The sequence below is a fragment of the Solenopsis invicta genome, chromosome 1 (genome assembly GCF_016802725.1).
Source record: "Solenopsis invicta isolate M01_SB chromosome 1, UNIL_Sinv_3.0, whole genome shotgun sequence".
NCBI classification, from domain to species: domain Eukaryota; kingdom Metazoa; phylum Arthropoda; class Insecta; order Hymenoptera; family Formicidae; genus Solenopsis; species Solenopsis invicta.
Genome location: NC_052664.1, coordinates 32,525,515 through 32,544,880, shown reverse-complemented (window position 1 = coordinate 32,544,880; position 19,366 = coordinate 32,525,515). Strand labels below are relative to the sequence as shown.

General features: G+C 39.3%; 1 protein-coding gene across 1 annotated transcript in view; it reads left to right on the top strand.

Moving 5' to 3' along the window:
* The first annotated feature begins 410 nt into the window (after positions 1-410).
* LOC105198669 (protein patched) overlaps positions 411-19,366 on the top strand; it is a 43,696-nt gene continuing 24,740 nt past the window's right edge. The window contains exons 1-2 of the mRNA XM_026134450.2: positions 411-1,870; positions 16,691-16,883. Of these exons, the coding sequence (XP_025990235.1) occupies positions 1,670-1,870; positions 16,691-16,883 (394 nt within the window). The 5' untranslated portion in view covers positions 411-1,669. The remainder of the gene's footprint in view (positions 1,871-16,690; positions 16,884-19,366) is intronic.

The following is a 19,366-nucleotide window of genomic DNA, read 5'->3' as shown; positions in this document are numbered from 1 at the left end:
ATTCATAAAATTATTTCATTTACAATCTTTATACTTTATTTCAGTTTTTTATAAAAATAAAACAGTGCAAGAATAATACAACAAAACTCGTAATAAATCGTTATAACAAATAAAAAAGTTAATTTTTATCACATTTGGTTAGAGTTTTTAGTGCCAAAAAGTACATATACAAATAAGCAATACTCATCACAAAGTAATAAAAAGTCTTATTCCCAGATTAAAAATCTGAAAACCTACGAAAAAATAGAGCAGAATACATTTTACGGCAAATAACCGCAGCCAAAGTGGATAGAATCGTTTCGGCGACGAGGGGGCCCGAGTTTGCGTACGCGCGGGGCCCGCGGCTACGCACGAGCCTGAATGTTTGCGCACCGGAGCCGTCGGAGCGCGCCGCAGGAGAGGGGGAGCGGCCGTCAACTATGGCCGGCACCACGGCAGGCAGGCCACGAAAGAAATGTGGCAGCGCGTTTCGCTTAGTACCGACTTAGGCTGCTCTAAGTGGCGGTCGTGTGAACGCCGGTGTCCGCCGTCGCACTTTCACGCAGGAGCAGGGACCACCAGGACGCATCAGAGGCCCGCGCAGAGGGTCTGTCGCAGCCTGCGAACGCGACAACGACGGTGGCAGCGGCGGCGGCGGCGACGGCGACGGCGACGGTGACGATCACGACAACGACGACTCTCAGTGGTGACAGTGTGACAGAGCGCGCGCACGGCGAGCCGGGTCTGAAACGACGGCGGGCCCACTTGAGATCGACGATTTTTTTCGCGGTGCGACGCGGCGACACGTGATCGTCAATCGTAGTACGTGTGCGATTCAACGTGCAGAGGAAAAAAAAAGAGAGACGATCGCGTCGCGCGATACGATTATCCTTACCGCGCGCGCGCGTGCGTGCGTGCGTGCGTGCGTGCCTGCCTTGCTTGCTGCCTGCCTGTGCCTTTCGCGCCCTCGCCTGGCCACAACGTTTTCGAGCCACAGCAGCGGAGCGAGCGAGAGGCAGCGCGAGAACGAGGTGGAGTGAGACAGAGAGAGACGTATTTACGTTATACCTCGCGAGTAACCTAAAAACCGATCTGCGCTCCGGCGGCGTATATCGTGAATATCGTGATATATCGGCAGAGAACGCGCGTGCGCATGCGCGTCGCGGCTCGCTGTCCTCGTGCGCGAATTTCGAGCGAGGCGCGGGGCTCACGTGTCATCGTTAGGCGAAGCCGCGAACCACGGACAGTAGTGTTAGTGTGAACAAGTGATTTCCTATAGAGGTGTTGCGATTTATTCGGGTAGTGTGTGCGAGAGGATACGCGCGCATCGTTCGTTACGCGATCGGTTCGAATTTGCGACATTAAAAGGAGGAATTTCCGTGCAAACGAGGCCACCGTCATCCGATTTGGAGCCACAGATCTCCCGCCCGTTTTTCTCTTCTTCCGAAGAAAGGCCCGACGACGAGTTGGAACGTCGCGAGTCGCATTCCTCCGAGAGCGGTTAGGATTTTCCAGTGAACCCGCTCGAGAGAGATCAGTAACGAGAGATCGATGAGGAACTGAAAGATCTATTCACAGAGAGAGAGAGAGAGAGAGAGAGAGAGAGAGAGAGAGAGAGAGAGAGAGAGGGGGCGAAAAAGCGAGTTCAGAAAATTGTAATCGCACGTGGCGGGCGAATGCATGACGGATCATGGTTTCCGTGTCCGGACCCATATCCACGGGGATCCTAGCGGGACGCCCTTCTGGATCGCCGGGCCCGCGGCAGAATGGTGACGCGGCGGAGAGCGAGAAGGAACGCAAGGCGGAACGCGACAAAATCCGGCATGAGTCAGATCTTTATGTCAGACCCAGCTGGACGGATGCCGCGATAGCGTTGGATCAGCTCGAGAAGGTAAGAATCATCTTACTAACTCGGTTCTATCATCGACCACGATGTCGATTGGTCGATCAAACGATCAACAGTTCGATCGACACATTTAGTTTCTAGGATAAAATAGATCACAAATGTATAAAATGACCTTGATGACTGATCGTCTCGAACGTTTTCGGTATCAATTTTTTAAACGTTAAATTAGTAATTACTTAATAATTTCAAGATTTAGAGAACAAAAACAGTCGCGGTTTTATTAAGATTATAAAAAACTCCACACTGTTCTTATGGAAAATCGGTTTTATTCAAATGGCCTGAAACTTTAGCAAATACTTCGTGTAATACTGATCAAAAGTTATCATTGCCGAAAATTGAGTCGTTTTTAAAATACAAGCGCCTAAAGTTAAAAATATTGAATATAACGAACTTAAAGTATTTGGAGTTCTTTATCTATCTATTTATCTCTCTCTCTTTCTCTGTCTGTCTCTCTCTGTTTATATATAAAATATAGTCTTCCAAAAGTGTGGAAATCCTTTAATATTTCAAAAACTAAGCATTTTCGAAAGAAATGTTTCAGACAAGTTGTAGGGTTTCTAAAAAGATCTATTTGCTGATCCTATCATTTAACTTTGAAAGATATCGCCAAGGTCAGATAAAGATTATATCAATTATTTTAATAGAACACCTTATTTTTGATGAATCTAATAGCTGGTGTAAAGAGCTTTTCAAAATACTATAATAAAGTTATTTTTCATTAAGATCTTTCCGAGTTGTGAGGTTTCAGTTTTGTAACTTCTCGAGTTTTAACAGTGCATGTACATACTATCTAAATTATTTGCGTAATTGTCATCCGGATCTATGATACGTAAAATTATATAAAATTAACACCTGATAATCTTTATTAAAATAGGAAAAAATATGTAAAATAGCATATAACGTTTGCTGAATTAGACATTTCTTGTACGGGCATTTAAATCGCCGCGGTTGCTTTAACGATACCGTTCGAAATTGGAAAGAAAAAATATGGGAGCAGGTCGCGCGATGTACCGGAACTAGACTTATCCAATTTATAGCAGCGAATAGATACCTAAGCAGTTTGATAAGAAAATTCGAAATCGCAGATACCTATGTAGGAAGTAGTAAGAAAAATCCGGCTTGACAAGGTCGATTGCCGCCTATCACCGACGTTATTTACGCGTGAAACACTAGGTTAACGAACGTATTTACGTTTCTAGATAGGAGAGACAACTAATTAAGACGGTGAAATAATTTCCTTGTTGCCCTATACGCGCCGCGCCACAAGGAATGGAGGTGGATCTATCGATTCTCGTTGCGCACCGAATAGTAGATGTAGATAATAGCGCGACATGGCATCGTGCCGGTCCTTTTGGGGCTCTTGTGCGTAGCGTACGTAGAGATAAGTGCATTGGTTCAATGCAAATTATATTGACTGTTCGCGATAACAGCGCCGTTATTTCCTACCGGGCGTCGCGCTATCTCCGATCGGCGATTAACGAGGAATACTTTGATCATCGAAATGCGTTTTAATGACGGTTAGCGCTACCTGGCTCTTATCGCCGTCTCAAGGCAAAGCTGTACATTGAGAACGATATTAACTGATGATGTTTCTTTACAATCAGTTTTGCCGTCGTTACAAAATCATACTTTTCGAAATCACCGAATTCTCTCGTCTTTTCACTCCATTCATCGTGTCTTAAATAATAATTATATAAATCTACTTTGGGTGGTCCGTTGTAGTTACAATGACTATGCAATTTTCAGACGTCCTTTATGTTTTCAAAGAAAATAAAGGACAAATCTGCTCACTGTAGTTATAATTCGATCGAAAAGAACATGAATCGATACAAAAGAATGCAGTGATAGTGTGAAATTTTTATATTTGAAAGCTTCGTCTGCGAAAGAAATATTTACCGAGTTTTCTCTTTTGAAACTAACGAGGACATAAAGGAAGAACCCAAGTCATAAAAGCCAGGGATTCATTTAGAATTATCTAACTGTCTTTTCAACGTATAATGATTCTATTGGAAAATTATGAATCGTCATGACAGTTTATCTATTTCCAAAATATCTTGGTGCATCGTGCTTATAATAATCTCATTCGCGCGCTTCTACACCTGTAGACATGCATCTTTTCGGGACTATGCGAGGACTTAGCTGTCAAAGTTTTCACGTGAATACGGGTGGTCCCAAGACACGTTTTTAGAAGATATCAGACCGAAGGATTAACTTCCTGCCGAGGCCCGTAGGATTCAGACGCGCCATCCGTGACATTTCTTCTGCAACAAGTGGGATCTCTCGAAGGACTTGTCGCGCGCGCGCGCGGAGCCGGCAGATTAGGCACGCGAAATCATCCTTCCCGCGAACAAAAATGTGCGTGGCACGTGAAGTGGACGGTATCGCGAGGATGTCTTTTTCGATTCGAGACGATCGCGCGTTAGTATCGATTCGTTTTCCTTTATCGATCAAGGATCCGAGAGCCTCTACTAAGATTGCTCTCGTTGTTCACGAGGAAATAACGTATCTCAGCACGCAAACTGATGGAAAAACACTTAATTCTGTATAATAAATTGTAACATGTGCTTCGCCTTTCGGCATTTCTGACTTGGCAGAAACATCGCGTTTCTAAATTGTGAGTAAGGTATGTACATATGGTAATTCTTGTACACTTGTTACGCTCGTTACGCAAGATTACGGAATATCCAAGTTTTCTTGCAATAATATCTTTAATTTCTGTCTGTCCGCGTCGTCTTTAATTTATATCCGTCCACTGTGACGAAAGGATGTTACATTACATTCATGTTGGTGCTATTTTCAATTGCGTTCGACGTATCCCGGCCGATGGTCCGAGAAACGTGCTCCTATAATAAGAGGCCAAGCGAGTAGCAAGCCTTGCGAACTTTTTTGCTCATGATAGTCGCGCTGGGTGGTCGCACGAGCGATTTCCACATCGTAGATGTACCGGGTCGTCTCATTGAAATCTCGCATTTTCCCTTGTATCTCCACTGAAATAGACTTTGGAGACATTGAATAGTAATTTTCAGTAATAACGATGTACAGTGCAGTGTTTCTAATACTTAACCGTTACTATGGCAAACTTAAATCGAAATAGTGACATAGCTACGTATTTCTTAAAATCAAGGAATACAATACTTGAGTAAACATTGATAGAAATATTGATAAAACGTTGATAAAAATTTATATGTTGTTAAAATTCTGTTCAGTCGAAGTTTATAATTTTTAAATTAATATCTCGATTTTGTATTTGAATTTAATCTTTTGATTTCCATGCTAATTTCCCAAACGTGTATTCCCAAATGATCAGCGTACGGCTGATTCCAAAAAATTTTCCGTAGATATTACACGTTTATAATGTTAAAAATGATATTAAAATGTAATAAAGATATCAATGCGTACATCCAATACAGTATTATTTATTTTTATTTGTATCAACATAGGATCTTTAAAACAATAGTAAAAAAAATTAATTATAATTCTTGTCCTATTCATTTATGGGATGAACGGTTCGCCTTACTTCGGAATGAAAGGGTTAAACAAATATGAGTTTGTATTATATATAGTTACAGTTTACTGTCGATTTAGGCTTTAACCAATAGCATATTTTCAAGTTTGGCAATCTTATAAATTTTTGTATAAGACTTCGTACAAAGCAGGATGTAAGAGAAGGAAGAATTTTTTAAGATTCTGCGTCGCAGCAATTGGCGTGATTGCACAATCGAGCGATGCGCGAGAGCGCCGATCGTCGGTAGAAGAAAAGTGGTAACAATCGGCGGGAGACAAAAAGATAAAAATTCGAGGTCGATGCTCCACTTTTCTTTCCGACGACGAAGCGGATTGGCCGCAGAAGAGCCTCTTCGTGCTTCACGTTTATGCCGAATGAGTCAGTGAGTCAGTGGCCCCGGCCTCCACAAGGCGAGCGTGCGTTCGTGTGCGTGCGTGCGTGCGTATGTGCGGAGAGACGCATGCATACGGGCCTGTGTTACCTTTTCTTCGTCTTTTTCTTCTCTACAAAGCAGGGAGACTGACTCCCCTGGGAGGATTTATGTGCGAGATGATAATGGAACGTGATGAATTAGTTTCGTCGGTGCCGGAGAGTATCGAGGAGGGGGAGGGGGGGAGACGTGCAAGTAGAAGCGTGGCGTGTTTCGTCGAAAATAATGCTATCAACCCAGTTTTTGACGTTGCCATCGTCGTATACCTTAGTGTTCATCTCTCACGAGAATGAACTTAATTTAGAGCTCGATAAAGCACTTCTTCATACCGATAAAATAAATATTTTAATAGAGAAAAAAGATTAAATTATCGCAGTTGTGTTTACTACTTCCACTTCATTATATTAAATAACACCTATAGCTTCACTATTTTTTATTTTATTAATCATGCTGTATACATAATACATCCAAGTTCATTTGTGGATCGATTTTTTCAAGTAATTATAAGTTATTTATATGATTTTAGATAAATACGAGAATGATTAATGATAGAAAAGATAAGGATCGTACAAGTTTAATGTAGAAAATTTTAACTTAATATTTTTTTATCGTTAATTAATGCTGTATTGTATGCAAAAAGTAAATGTTTATAAATGTTAGACAAGTAAATTATATTAATATTACAAAATTTCTTTAGTATTTAGAAATAATAAAATGTCATAAAGTTCATTAAATAAGCAGTCAGCAAAATATTTTATTTCTATTTAATTTCTAATATTTAATTATTATGATATTTAGCAATACAAGAAAAGTTATTTATTTAATTTTAAGCAAGTTTAACAACTTCTTTTAAACTTCTATTTTATTTTTCTTATAATACAAAAGCTGTTTTGCGTACGCGTGCATATAATCGCACTCCAAATTCGCGGGAACGTCTATTCTCGGAACTAGAAGGCCAAGAAACAAGTAAATTAAGGGGTAATTTTTTACAATAAATTTTTTCCAATAAATCTTTTAATTGGAGATAAATTTAAGAATTATTACTTTAACGTTAAAAATTTTTAACGTTAAAGTAATTTTAATTTACTCGTTTCTTGACCTTTATAACAATTTCCTTGCTTGGCAAACACGAGCTATTTACTCATTGTTAGTTTAATCTCGATTCGTTCGTCAATGAAATATATAGTAATGTAGTTTCGCTTTTAACGGATCCAAATGCGTCGAGCGCATTGATCAAAATTGATTTGTTCTCATTGAGAATGCAACTCGATCGCGTTGGATCAACCTTGGCCTTGCATCGCACGGACGTACGCACGCGCGCACGCACGCACGTACGTATGCGTGAGCGCCCGCGCAGCCCGAATGTTTACAGAATACGTGGATCCGTTATCATTACCACGTCACACATACGCGCTCGCGCGCCAGAGTTCATTTACTCCAATTTGTTTACGTTCACCAAGAACGATTCAACCACGGGGTACTGGCCTCGATTTGCTGCCACCATCTCGGTGCCTATATATTTCGCGTATGCAGAACTTTTTTGCTACATCTGCAAATTATTAGATCGATGGGAAAAACATTTATCTCAATTGTTTATTAAGATTATAAATATTATTAAATGCAGTTAAAAAATAATTGGAAGATTTTCTGAAAATTATCAATTATTTTACTTATGTAACAATTCTTATTTTTTATAAATATACATTTTTTCTTTTTGAAATATTGTACCCGATTGATGTAAAAAAAGCATTAGATTTTTTCATATATTTTTTTAAATTATTAGGAGTATAAATAAGTTTCCGCCGTTTCACAAAAAATGGCGCCACTAGTATGTTATGGTTGAAATTGTCTGTTGTAAAACGTTATATCGTAAGGTTGGACATCTGGCAACAACATAACCTTAAAATATTAGCGATTTTGTATCAGCATCATATATCTTTTTTCGTCCGAAAATGTCGAGTTTTGAGCCGAATAAGCGTCATTTGCGAGAGCTTTTGATTTACTTCTTTAATTTGAAGAAATCTGCAGCCGAGGCGCATCGATTGCTTGTAGAAGCATATGGTGAGGTTGCCTTAAGTGAGAGAAGTTGCCGTGAGTGGTTTCACAAGTTTAAGAACGGTGAATTTGACGTCGAAGACAAAGAACGTAGCGGAAGGCCGAAAGTGTACGAAGACGCGGAAATGGAAACATTATTAGATGAAGATTCGTGCCAAACGCAAGAAGCACTTGCACTTACATTAGGAGTGACTCAACCAGCAATTTCACATCGCTTAAAATCATTGGGAATGATTCAAAAACAAGGAAACTGGGTTCCATATGAACTGAAGCCGAGAAACGTTGAACGCCGATTTTTCACATGTGAAATGTTGCTTGCCAGGCATAAACGAAAGGGTTTTTTGCATCGTATAGTCACTGGTGATGAAAAATGGATCCACTACGATAACCCAAAGAAGAAGAAATCATGGGGACCACCTGGCCATGCTTCAACATCGACAGCCAAGCCGAACATTCATGGAAAAAAGCTCATGTTGTGTATTTGGTGGGATCAGCTTGGTGTCGTGTATTATGAGTTGCTCAAACCGAATGAAACCATTACTGGGGCTCTCTACCGAACACAATTGATGAGATTGAGCCAAGTACTCAAGGAAAAACGTGCCCACTACTACTCCAGACACGACAAAGTTATTCTTCTGCATGATAATGCTCGTCCACATGTTGCGGCGCCGGTCAAAACCTACCTGGAAACACTCAATTGAGAAGTTTTACCCTACCCGCCGTATTTATCAGACATTGCTCCTTCTGATTACTACCTGTTTCGATCGATGGCGCATGGCCTGTCTGAGCAACACTTCACATCATATGAAGATACAAAAAATTGGATCGATTTGTGGATAGCTTCAAAAGATGAAGCATTCTTCCGACGCGGTATCCGTATGCTGCCAGAAAGATGGGAAAAAGTAGTGGCTAGCGATGGACAATACTTCGAATAAAACATTAGGTACGTTCTTTCACAATAAATGCCCAATTTTTGATAAAAAACGGCGGAAACTTATTTATACTCCTAATACTTCATAAATTTTTTTATGAATTTAGAAATTTATTTTCAAAATTCAAACTTTCAATAATTATTAAAGATATACTTTTGTCGCATTATTATGCAAAGATAAATTTTGCTTACGAATAAGAAAAAGACTGTATATGTAATAAAATTGGTAATGAAATTTCAAGAATGGAATACTTGTCGTTAATGACCTAACAGGATTGGAGGATTCCTATAATGTCGTCGATCAAGTGCGATGTTTACGACGGAAATCTATCGACCGACTCTCAAGGCACGCATCGCGCGTTTGTCACCGCTGATCCGAGACGATCGCCCGTAAAGATCACGATCGAAGATAAATGCCAGCGGCACGAAATAGCGTACGGGCACACTATTCCGTAATCTGTGTCTTAATTTCTGGCAGCTGAAAGCGGTGCGGCTCCACAATACCGGGCATTCACGCACGCGCACATGTGTGAGAGTGAGATTAAAGGGCGCCGACGCTACGTGTGAGAGACTTCCAACACTAATAATACCTACGAGAGGGTGGAGACGTGCGGCGCGCATACCACCTTCAAGGCGACCCATGAAAACTCGTGTACAGGGTGTCTCACAATGTCTTATCGAACACAAGCTGGCTGAATCTTTTTTTCAATATTGACAAGTTAATTATTGCGCATCTGTATGTACGTGTGTGTTTGCGCGTGTGGTGTGTGACATTGAAAATGAGCAATAATAGTTGACGAATCAATAGAGGACCTATTCCTCTCCCTCGCTCTCTTTGTGTGTGTGTGTGTGTGTGTGTGTGTGTGTGTGTTCAATCTTTATTTTTAAAACAAATTTTTTAAAATAATTATATAATAATTTTTTGTACCTTGGCTTTTATTAAAAGGACTTGTTAGTATTAATTTCCATAAACTTAGATTAATCTTTTTTATGTTAGTTATTTCGGTAACATTTAGATTAATACAAATTATGTTTTTAATATAATTTTGTATATGTACATGTTTTATACATTTTATTTCTTCCAGCTTAACCATTAAAAAAATTAAACGTTGAATTAAAGATTTTTGAAAGAAATTTAAAGAAATATTTGAGTGCACGCGTGATAAATATTTATCTATTTACAATAAATATTTATCTCCAAATTTTCGTCAAACAACTTTAAAATTTGTTATTGACTTTAGAATTCATTGAAAGGACACACGGTATTTCTGAAATACCGTGTGTATAGAGTGAGTCACGGAACTGGGACAGACGAGGTCCCTCTTCCCCATGGAAACAACTCAAGGACGGGGAGAGAAGGGAAGGCAAACAGTTTAATTCTACTTTTCCGAGAAGTTTATCCCTCCATAGTCTGATGGCCGGAGAATGCGGTTGCACATCTTCTTTTAGATAAAAACATATCGTACGCAACACGTGTAGTTTACCTTAGGATTGGCCAGATATATGTATCACCTACTTGATTCTTCAACATATAGAAAATTTTATTGATATTTTATGTTATCCAATGAAATAACTCTTGATAAAAATAATCCAAGTTTTTGCAATATTTAACCAAAAAATTATATTCGATTCACAAGACTGTGCTTAGGTTATCTTCATTCTATGTACAGTCACGTAATAAAATAGTGAGAAAACAGTTATACAATACATCGCAAGAAAAATATCTATTATTTATTTTAATTTCTCTTTCTACTGCTTTGTATGCTCTGCAATCCGAGTGTAGGAATATCATGAAGAGACTTTAATATGTGACATATGATTATGGGAAATTACACGTTAGGAGTAAATAGTTCATTACATGAATTATAACACGCGAAAGATCAGTTCCAAATCACACGTTAGACGATTGTTTAAAGTTTTCATCAATTTTAATCATCATTTACGCATTTAGGAACATGTTTGCTTCCTTTTCTAACATCAAAAATTTTACGAAATTGATAAAAATTAAAATTAAAATTAATAAAAATACCCGTAATTAAGCAATTAATTCGCTTTAACTATTCTTATTATTCTCCTCTCCTTTTTTTATGGGAACGAAAAACAGATATAAATTAGCAAATAATAAATTTTCGAATTTTGCAAGTTAAAAACTTGAGGCTTGTGAGTGGAATTTGACTTTTTCACAGAAACGATCACGGTAGTGAGTGATTGACTGATGTTAGATTTGTACAGTGCAATCAATCTTATGAGCGAATCATAAAACAGCTGGAAGCTTTCACGCGTTTTTAACATGTGAAAACTCTTAAAGACACCGACCGTCACGCTTTTCCTCAAGTTTCGTAAGAGACAACCCGTGTAAGAGGAAGGGGGAGGGGGAAAGAGTGTGCCGGACATCGATGCGCCTAAGGGTCGGCCCGTCCCTTTCATCCTTGCTGAAGGATACACGCCCACACGAGCTAGAGTCGTTCGGATGCCTTTCATCTTCCGTCCGTCATGCTCGTCTTGTATCTGGCTCCCGTTGTATATATATGTATATTCATAATACGTATACATTTCCCTAAAGTCCTTAGAGAGAGTTCAAATAGAGTCGTCCGTGGACAACTTTATGTTGAAAGATCATGTCCTCTACAGGAGGCATCACCTGTTTCATCTTCTTGCTTACAACTTACTTTATCACAGAGAATAAAAAGAGATTGAATATCTCTAGTGAAAACTTTTCCTACGGTTCTATTAAAATTTTTGTTAATTTCGAAAATAATGCCGTCTCATTACCGAAATTATTTACAACTGAAATCGATACTGATTAAAATCAAAGGATTGTTATTAATTCCGCGTAACGAAAGACATTTAATCTTTGAACATCTACTATTTATGTTTTATTAGAATTTTATTTCAAATTTGTTGGATATTTTAGAGTTCTTTGGGGAAATAAAATTGCCAATTATATATTAAAATTCTTAACTTCGCAGATATCTTTGCAATGGTGATAATTGTGGGATCAAAATATAAAAGAGGGAGGGAATTATCGCGATTATCAACGGTCTCAAAAGCTCTTTTCAGTCCGGAATTCGACCTTTGGATTTCCCTTTCGAATAGACATCACGCCATGGAATTCTCCGGTCGATTAGAGCGCCGGCTGGATCAAGTTTCTTGCGGACACTTTCGAGCCGTACCTACCGCAAGAATCTCTTCGTTCATCCGGCATGGCGCGGTGAGTTACGTGCACGCGCACACGGAGTATTCTGGAATTCACGACATAACTGGAAGAAATAAAAATGAAAGAAAAGGGACACACCTAGCCCGCGACGTTTCGTCAGTATTTATTTTCTATAGCTATAGGTTTTTTAACTGTATGAGGTTAACACTTCTACGATAACTTTGATAGAAAAAAAATAAATAAAATCTATCACTCGTCCTTTATCGATTCTTGCAATTGTACAATTTAAGTTTAAAATTGATGATTGTGTAGATCTGAGTATCTTGTAAGACCTCATCAATTTTTCTGACGCAGTCCTTAGAAATTTAGGGTAATGTTGGTCCAGCAGATGCATTGCGGAAGAGAGATCAAAAATATGAATAAATACTCTCGCAAGTATGCGAAATGAATACTTGATTAATGATACATTTGAAAGAACGAATATTGGTTACATAGCGAAAGGACGGCAAAAGATCGCGTGTGCTATCGGAGTTGATCGCACTGAGTACGAAACCTGGATTCGAGTTGGAGTATCGTATCGATCCGAAATCAAATGTCCGGTGATCCGCGAACATAACGCATAATTTCTCACAATATTTTACGTTATTTGAGGAGCTATTATTTTGAATAGGAATTGCGTTCTTTTAATCCATTCTCGAGTAAATTCGTACTCTCTGCGCAGTATCAGCTGTCAATCGGTTCATACAAATAGTAGATACTTTTACGATTGTACCAATATTGATCTTATATGTATCAATACTGTCTTATCTTATGATTTTACCATGAGAACTTCTCTAAATAGATACTAATGGAAAAAATAAATTGATATGTTGTATTTCATAATCAGATCGACATCAGATCAAGCTACACTTTTTTTCTCAAAATCTTTTTCATATACAATAAGGAGGAATGCATTATAGAAAATAAAATTTTTAATTAGCGAAATTATAATTTAATAGAGCAGTTGTAGAGTAACAGTGGGACTGCTACACTGAAAAAAAAAAGAGTTTAATAATAGCTTAATCAAATGAAGAGTAAAATAGTGCCAATTAAATGTTTATATAATTAAATGTTTATTTTTGGAAATATTTAGTAAGTATTAAGTCGAACATAATTAATAGAATATATAATAAACCGTTTGCTAATACGTCCTAAATATTTAGAAAAAGTTATTTTGATTATATTAACCGAATATTTAATTAGCATTATTTCCCTCAATACTTGGTAGCTATTATAAAATCTTTTTTATTCAGGTGTGAGAATAAAGAATTCCGATTTCTAAATCCCAGTCGGGGAGAAGGGGCTCCATTAATTTTTTTGCTGTTTACACTTTAAGCTTGGATTAACTTACACCTTTTAAGAATTAGAAAAAAAGTTAAAGAGTAACTCAACCAGAAATGATTGAGAAATCGATAGGCAATAAGGTAAGAGAATCGCAACGAGAGTGAAGATAGGGAAGACACAAAGAGCCCGACGAGGAGAAGAGGGTGAGAGTGTTCGAGCAAGCGATCAGCGCTCGTCTCTCGAGGAGGGCACTCTCGCGAGAGAAGCGAGGCGACCGCCGCCGCCGCCGCCGCCGCCGCCGCCGCCGCGCTTAACGAATTTATGTTACTCGTACTTTTAATGTTTTTTATGGCGCGACACGAGCTGCGCCGAGAGATAGCAGACAGCATAACAGGATCTTATGTCAACGACGGTGGTCTCCGCGCCGCGAGCTTGTAATATGTAGATACTGCCCACCACCGGGAGAAACCCCATAAGGCCCGCGGTGAGAGAGACCACTTACGGGAAAAAGGGGGGAACCATCTTTGCCCCTCCCCCCCTTCACCCCCTGCTTTTAGCTCTCCTCTCCCCTCTTCGTTCACTCTTCCCCTTCCCTCTCTCGCGCATTGCCGCGTGTGTGGACGCTATATAGACGTCTCGAGAGCGACTCGTGGCGTCTCGACTTCCTTTTACTTCTTCTTCTTCTTCTTCTTCTTCGTCCTTTCGGTTTCTTTCTTGAAACGGTCGGTGAAAATACCGGTGTGTGCTCTCTCGATGGTATACAGAGTGTCTCGCAACTTCCTATCGTAACTTTAATAATGATTCTCCAATAAATTTGGAGTCAATTTTCAGAGTAGCGTTATGTATATAAATTTTTGTATCTCGTAAAGGCCTGAAGAATTAAAAATCTAAATTTCCACTTTGATGCTTATCGAAGAAATAGTACGATAATTATGTACTAATTTCTGATATTTTTCTTTATTTTTTACAATATCACATTGTTATGCGATAGAAAAATCTCGTAGGAAAGATTAAGGCGATGTTGGAGTTGTCAGTTTTACTGATAAACTCAACTTACATACGTACGATTTATGAAACATCAACAGACACCTACATATTGTTACATCAAGATCTCATGACACATACACACAATTTGTCAAACATTCTATTCGCTTAAATTAGGCTTCCTGACTTAATTCCAACGATTCAACATCATTGATTCATTTATTCTACACCTGGCTGTGCCTTTATTGTGCATAACTAACCTAATTTAATCTAACCTAACTAACCGAACTAACGTTTCTACGAAGTAAACGTATCTGCGAATTAATGGTTTTAGTCGCCATGTTAAAGTAGAAATCGATAAGAAAAACTGTAATTTTAGGTTTTTTCTGTTTTTGCTAAAAGATGGATCGGAGCCATATACATGAGCATTTTAATTCTGTAAAAGGAATTATATTTCTGTAAGACCAATACAAAATATAATTTATTTAACAAAAATAAAATATTTTTGTTGGTAATACAGACGACAGACCAGCATCACCTTAAGTAAAAATAATATTGTTAATAAATATTATTATGCTACTACTGTACGACCATTATTAAAGGTTCTCGATAAATATTAAGATGCTGGTAACTAAAATACCAATGTGTTTTGTAAAGACTCTAAAATAGCGCGAAGTGTACCGGTACTTTGAGTACCGAGATATCGGTATCGCGCGATCCGCCGGCTGTACGTCTTTCCGGCGAGAGAAACACGGGACAAAAGTCACGCGGAAATGCGAAACTCAGGTTGGGCGCGTAGCACGGTGAATCCGCTAACGCGCGGTGGCAGTGACGCACCATGTGGCGGATTGTCCGCGCGTCTAGAATTACCCAGACCCTCCCCCCTCCTTTGCCCCATCAAGTCCCGGGCCCGCGCCACGAGAGTTAATTGGCTGGAAAACCTTGCTATCCGATATCCCGACGTGGCTACCGCCCCGAGATACGTGCCCGCGCGCATAATCCATATTTTCGTCCATCAGCTGCGCGCGCGCGTTAAATCTCTTAAAACATAACTGTATCACGGTGCAAAAGGGTAGCATTATAGATCTTTTTACTCTCCTCCGGTACACGTGGCGACCGTTCGCGATCATAAATAATTTTATAGCTATCGCAGGTTTTATTTTACATTACGCATTCTCTCGTTGTTTCGAGCAGTTGAGCACGTGTATTGGAAGAGCGGCTATTGTAGCCCTCTCTTTAAAATTACGATTTTGCGAAAAAATGAAAGAAGGATTGCGTAACAACGCAGACGATAATTACGGTACTTAGTGGCGCTGGCGCGTGTAGAAGACCCTAATCCTGTGTCGACTGCTTATAACTAAATATGTACTTGTTTGTCATAAATCGAGCCGTGTTTGTTTATTTAGGCGCCGAGCGAGAGTGTAACAGCGAGACTCCGGCCGACTTCTCTCTCCTCGTCTCTTTCTGTATTAGGCATCCCTCTCCCTCCCTCTTGACTCGAAAGATAGGCATTGTTGCGGGTGGTCCATGGTACATATTGTCAGAGCGGCCACCAGGTAGTGTGCAACGTTGCCGCTTGCAATGTTGCAAGCGCGGCTTTCCTTCTGTCCTCTCCTCTCCTCCCCTCTCCTTCCCGTAAGGTCCCGACTCTCCTTGTACGATTACTCCTCTCTTTGTACCTTCTCTTTTCTTCTCTGTATTTTCTCTCTCTTTCCTCCTTTCTTTTTTTTCTCAGTTTCGTTTAAGCAGCCGTAACCTCGCTCTAAAAGTCCGAACTGCCAACCTCACCCTCCCCTGTCCACGTTCCTCCTTTGGTGACCTTCTCTGTCTCACTCTCACTTTTTCTCATTTCCATCGCCGCTTGTCATTCTACAAACCCACGCGTCGTATTTAAAGGCCTCGAGGCAATTACCTCCCTTCTCACCTTCTGAGTCCATTCATCGATTTTTCCCGGAAACCAGCTGCACCCGTTCTTATTCCGCGTAATATCGGCGGAATTATCCTGGCGTACAGGTCGCCCCAAAATCGGTAACGATTCGAGAACATCTCGAGAAAGATGTATATCCCTTTTTCAAAAAATGAATCGATTCAGAAAGAAGTTCGGATGGATGGAATATTTAACAATATTATCACATCGAGAGATCAGCGCCAAAGCACGACGCAAAAGCATGTTGTCCAGCATGTGCGCACTTGGCGATCAAATTTTTCTCTAATATTTAAATATTTTATTTATTTATATACAGTTAATTGTCACTCAACCAGTTTTGCTTCGCAAAAGAGCAGAGAAAATTCGTTGAGTCGCGTATACGATAAAATCTCTTAATAAACGTGAAACAGCGTCCATTGTACATCGCAACATATTTTAGGCTACACATATAATTGCGTAACAACATCACACGAACTCTCGATCTTCTTTCCAGGGTAAGGCGGATGGTCAGAGATCAGTGGTATGGCTCAGGGCACGGCTACAGGATCAGCTGAGCCAGTTGGGCTACTTCCTACAGAGGCATGCGGGAAAGGTGCTCTTCGTGGCCGTCCTCGCATTGGCGATCCTCTGCGTTGCCCTCAAGTCTGCGCAAGTCAACAGCAAGGTCGAACAACTGTGGGTGCAGGGTAAGTGATTGTCATGCATGCTTTATTGTTCTTTTGTCACTGCAATATTTTATTTTTCTTCTCTCGCATTTTAAGGATATATAAAACATTTTTCAAAATGTTAAGAAAAATATGAGAAAATTATAGATTGTTTTATATTGCATTTAAAAGTAGTGGAAAAAATTTGGCGGCAATTTTTTATCTGGATAAAAAGTTATTTTAGTAAAAAGTAGACATATGCTCTAATGAAAATATAATTAATAATAAAATACGATACATTTATAAATTTTATTTACTTTGCAGAGATAATTACGACGTAATTTACTAAAAGTTTTGCACTTGCGATTCACATTTTGCAAGACTGCAAAGTTTAAAATTGCAAAAATACACAAAAGAATATAGAAAGAATATAGAATAACAAAATTAAACAAAGCGTACAACAAGAAAATGAAGTTTAAGTTTCTTATTTTTTGTATGTCTTTTCAATCGAGTATCGCACTTTGGAGTAAAAATCAACTCTGATTTCTCCTGAAAAATTACTAAAAATAAAAATGTTGAAGTCTTTATTTGTTATCACGAGTAGTAACAATAAAACTGAATTAGTTTTGATTTCTCTAAAACATATCGATGGCAAAAAGAAACAAATTAGTGTGACAAAATCGTTAAGAGCGTCGGTTTAATTACTCCCGCCAAATGGAGGGAACCCTTCGTGCGGCAGGGAGTCTTAAACGCGACGACGTAAATTTTCACGCGGCGCGCTGCGGCGCGCTGCGGCGCGTGGAAAACGGGTAGAGCGAGCGAGAAATACGGATGAATCGTCCGCGGGGAGGAAAAAAGAGGAGGATGCGCTTGCTGCGCGGGCAAAAAGAGGGAAACGATTCGAGTGGAATCTCTCCCACCACTCGTTACATTAGTTGCACACACGCTGGGTGGCCCCTCTATATTTACTCATGGCTCGAACGTTAATTCGAACACCCGTTGGCTTATATATGTCGACGCGAACAGTTCGCAAGGAAAAGAGACGAATTTTTCGGAGGGGGCAAACGTTTTATTCTTAGTTTTTTTACATAACAATGGAACGGTTGCCGCACATTAGAGTTCAATCATTTTCTTGTCAGTCGTGCAAGCATATTAGACTAAAAGATTTATCCTTTGTACGCTTGCTCTCGTTAGAGACACGCTTCTTGTCGTTGCGTAAATGTTGACAAACGAAAATGACTATAACTTTCTTTTCTCACGTAGTATTAACCGTAGACGGATCAGTGTTAAAAAAATGTCATTGTCGTGATTGTAGTATTGTCACATAAATTATAAATCATTAAAGAACGCATTATAGTTATATTTTGCTTAATACATGCCCCTCGCATTTGAGGTAAATATTTGAAACCGTAACGAATTTTGCGTCGCGCAGAATGACAGAAGACGAGTCGACGCGATGCGATGCGACGAGGCAAACGAACATTCCGTTCGTCGGGACTAGAGAGAAGAGTGCCTCGTCGATGTCACGGGTAACTGTATAGAGATTCTTTCGATGCGCTCGACTTAGCACGAAGAAACGGCAAGTCGTGTCCTGCTTTTCGATCGGATGGAAGATACCGCGGACCTCCTAGATTGCGTCGTCAGAGACTAATCCGTCCAAGCGAACCTTCCATGACACTTGACCCCGTGAAACTTCACACCGAGGACAAGTGTTTCTCTCATCGATGTTTGTCTTCCCGGTAATAACGGTACGACGAATCGGAGTGAAAGGCTCGATTGAGAATATGTACGAAATTCTGTGAAAATGTTAGAAAAGAATATTCCCATTAATAACCTTGTAACAACATTTCATAATTTTGATATTTGTTCATAAATAAAATATCCTGTCTGCAATGGAGAAGCCAAAGATCTGCAAAGTTTGGTAAGCTACCAAATGTTGAGGGAAAGAATGCCAATTAAATATTTGATTAATAATACAACTAAATATTATTTTACGTTTTTAATTATTTAATAAGTATAGCCAATTTTAATATTTACAAAACATTTAGAAAAGTAAAATTAAATAAAGTAAATTAATCTATTAATCAAATATTTAATTCGTATTATTTCACTCAGCATTTGATAGTCATTACCAAACTCTTTTTTTTTTCACGGTGCACGGATAATCTTTCTTAAAAATTTAAAGTTTAATGAGTAAACTTTTAAACAAAAAATTTGTTGACAATGTTTGAGCAAGTAGGCAATTACCGAAACAAATATAACGGACTAATTAAAAGAATTTTATATCAAGCATAAATATCACAGCATTAATACGTCAAATTTCTCCGATAGAATGCCACTTCTCGAAAACGTGCTTCACGTAAAACATTCGGAAATTCGGAAATGATTCTTTTCACCTTTCACGACCGATGACGGTTCAGCGATCGGTATGCGCCCGATCGGTTCCCGCAACTAAGAAAGTCGCAACTCGATCGCTGTCGGCAGTCACGGCGATAAACCCGCCGCTGTTAAGGATTTATAAGGAT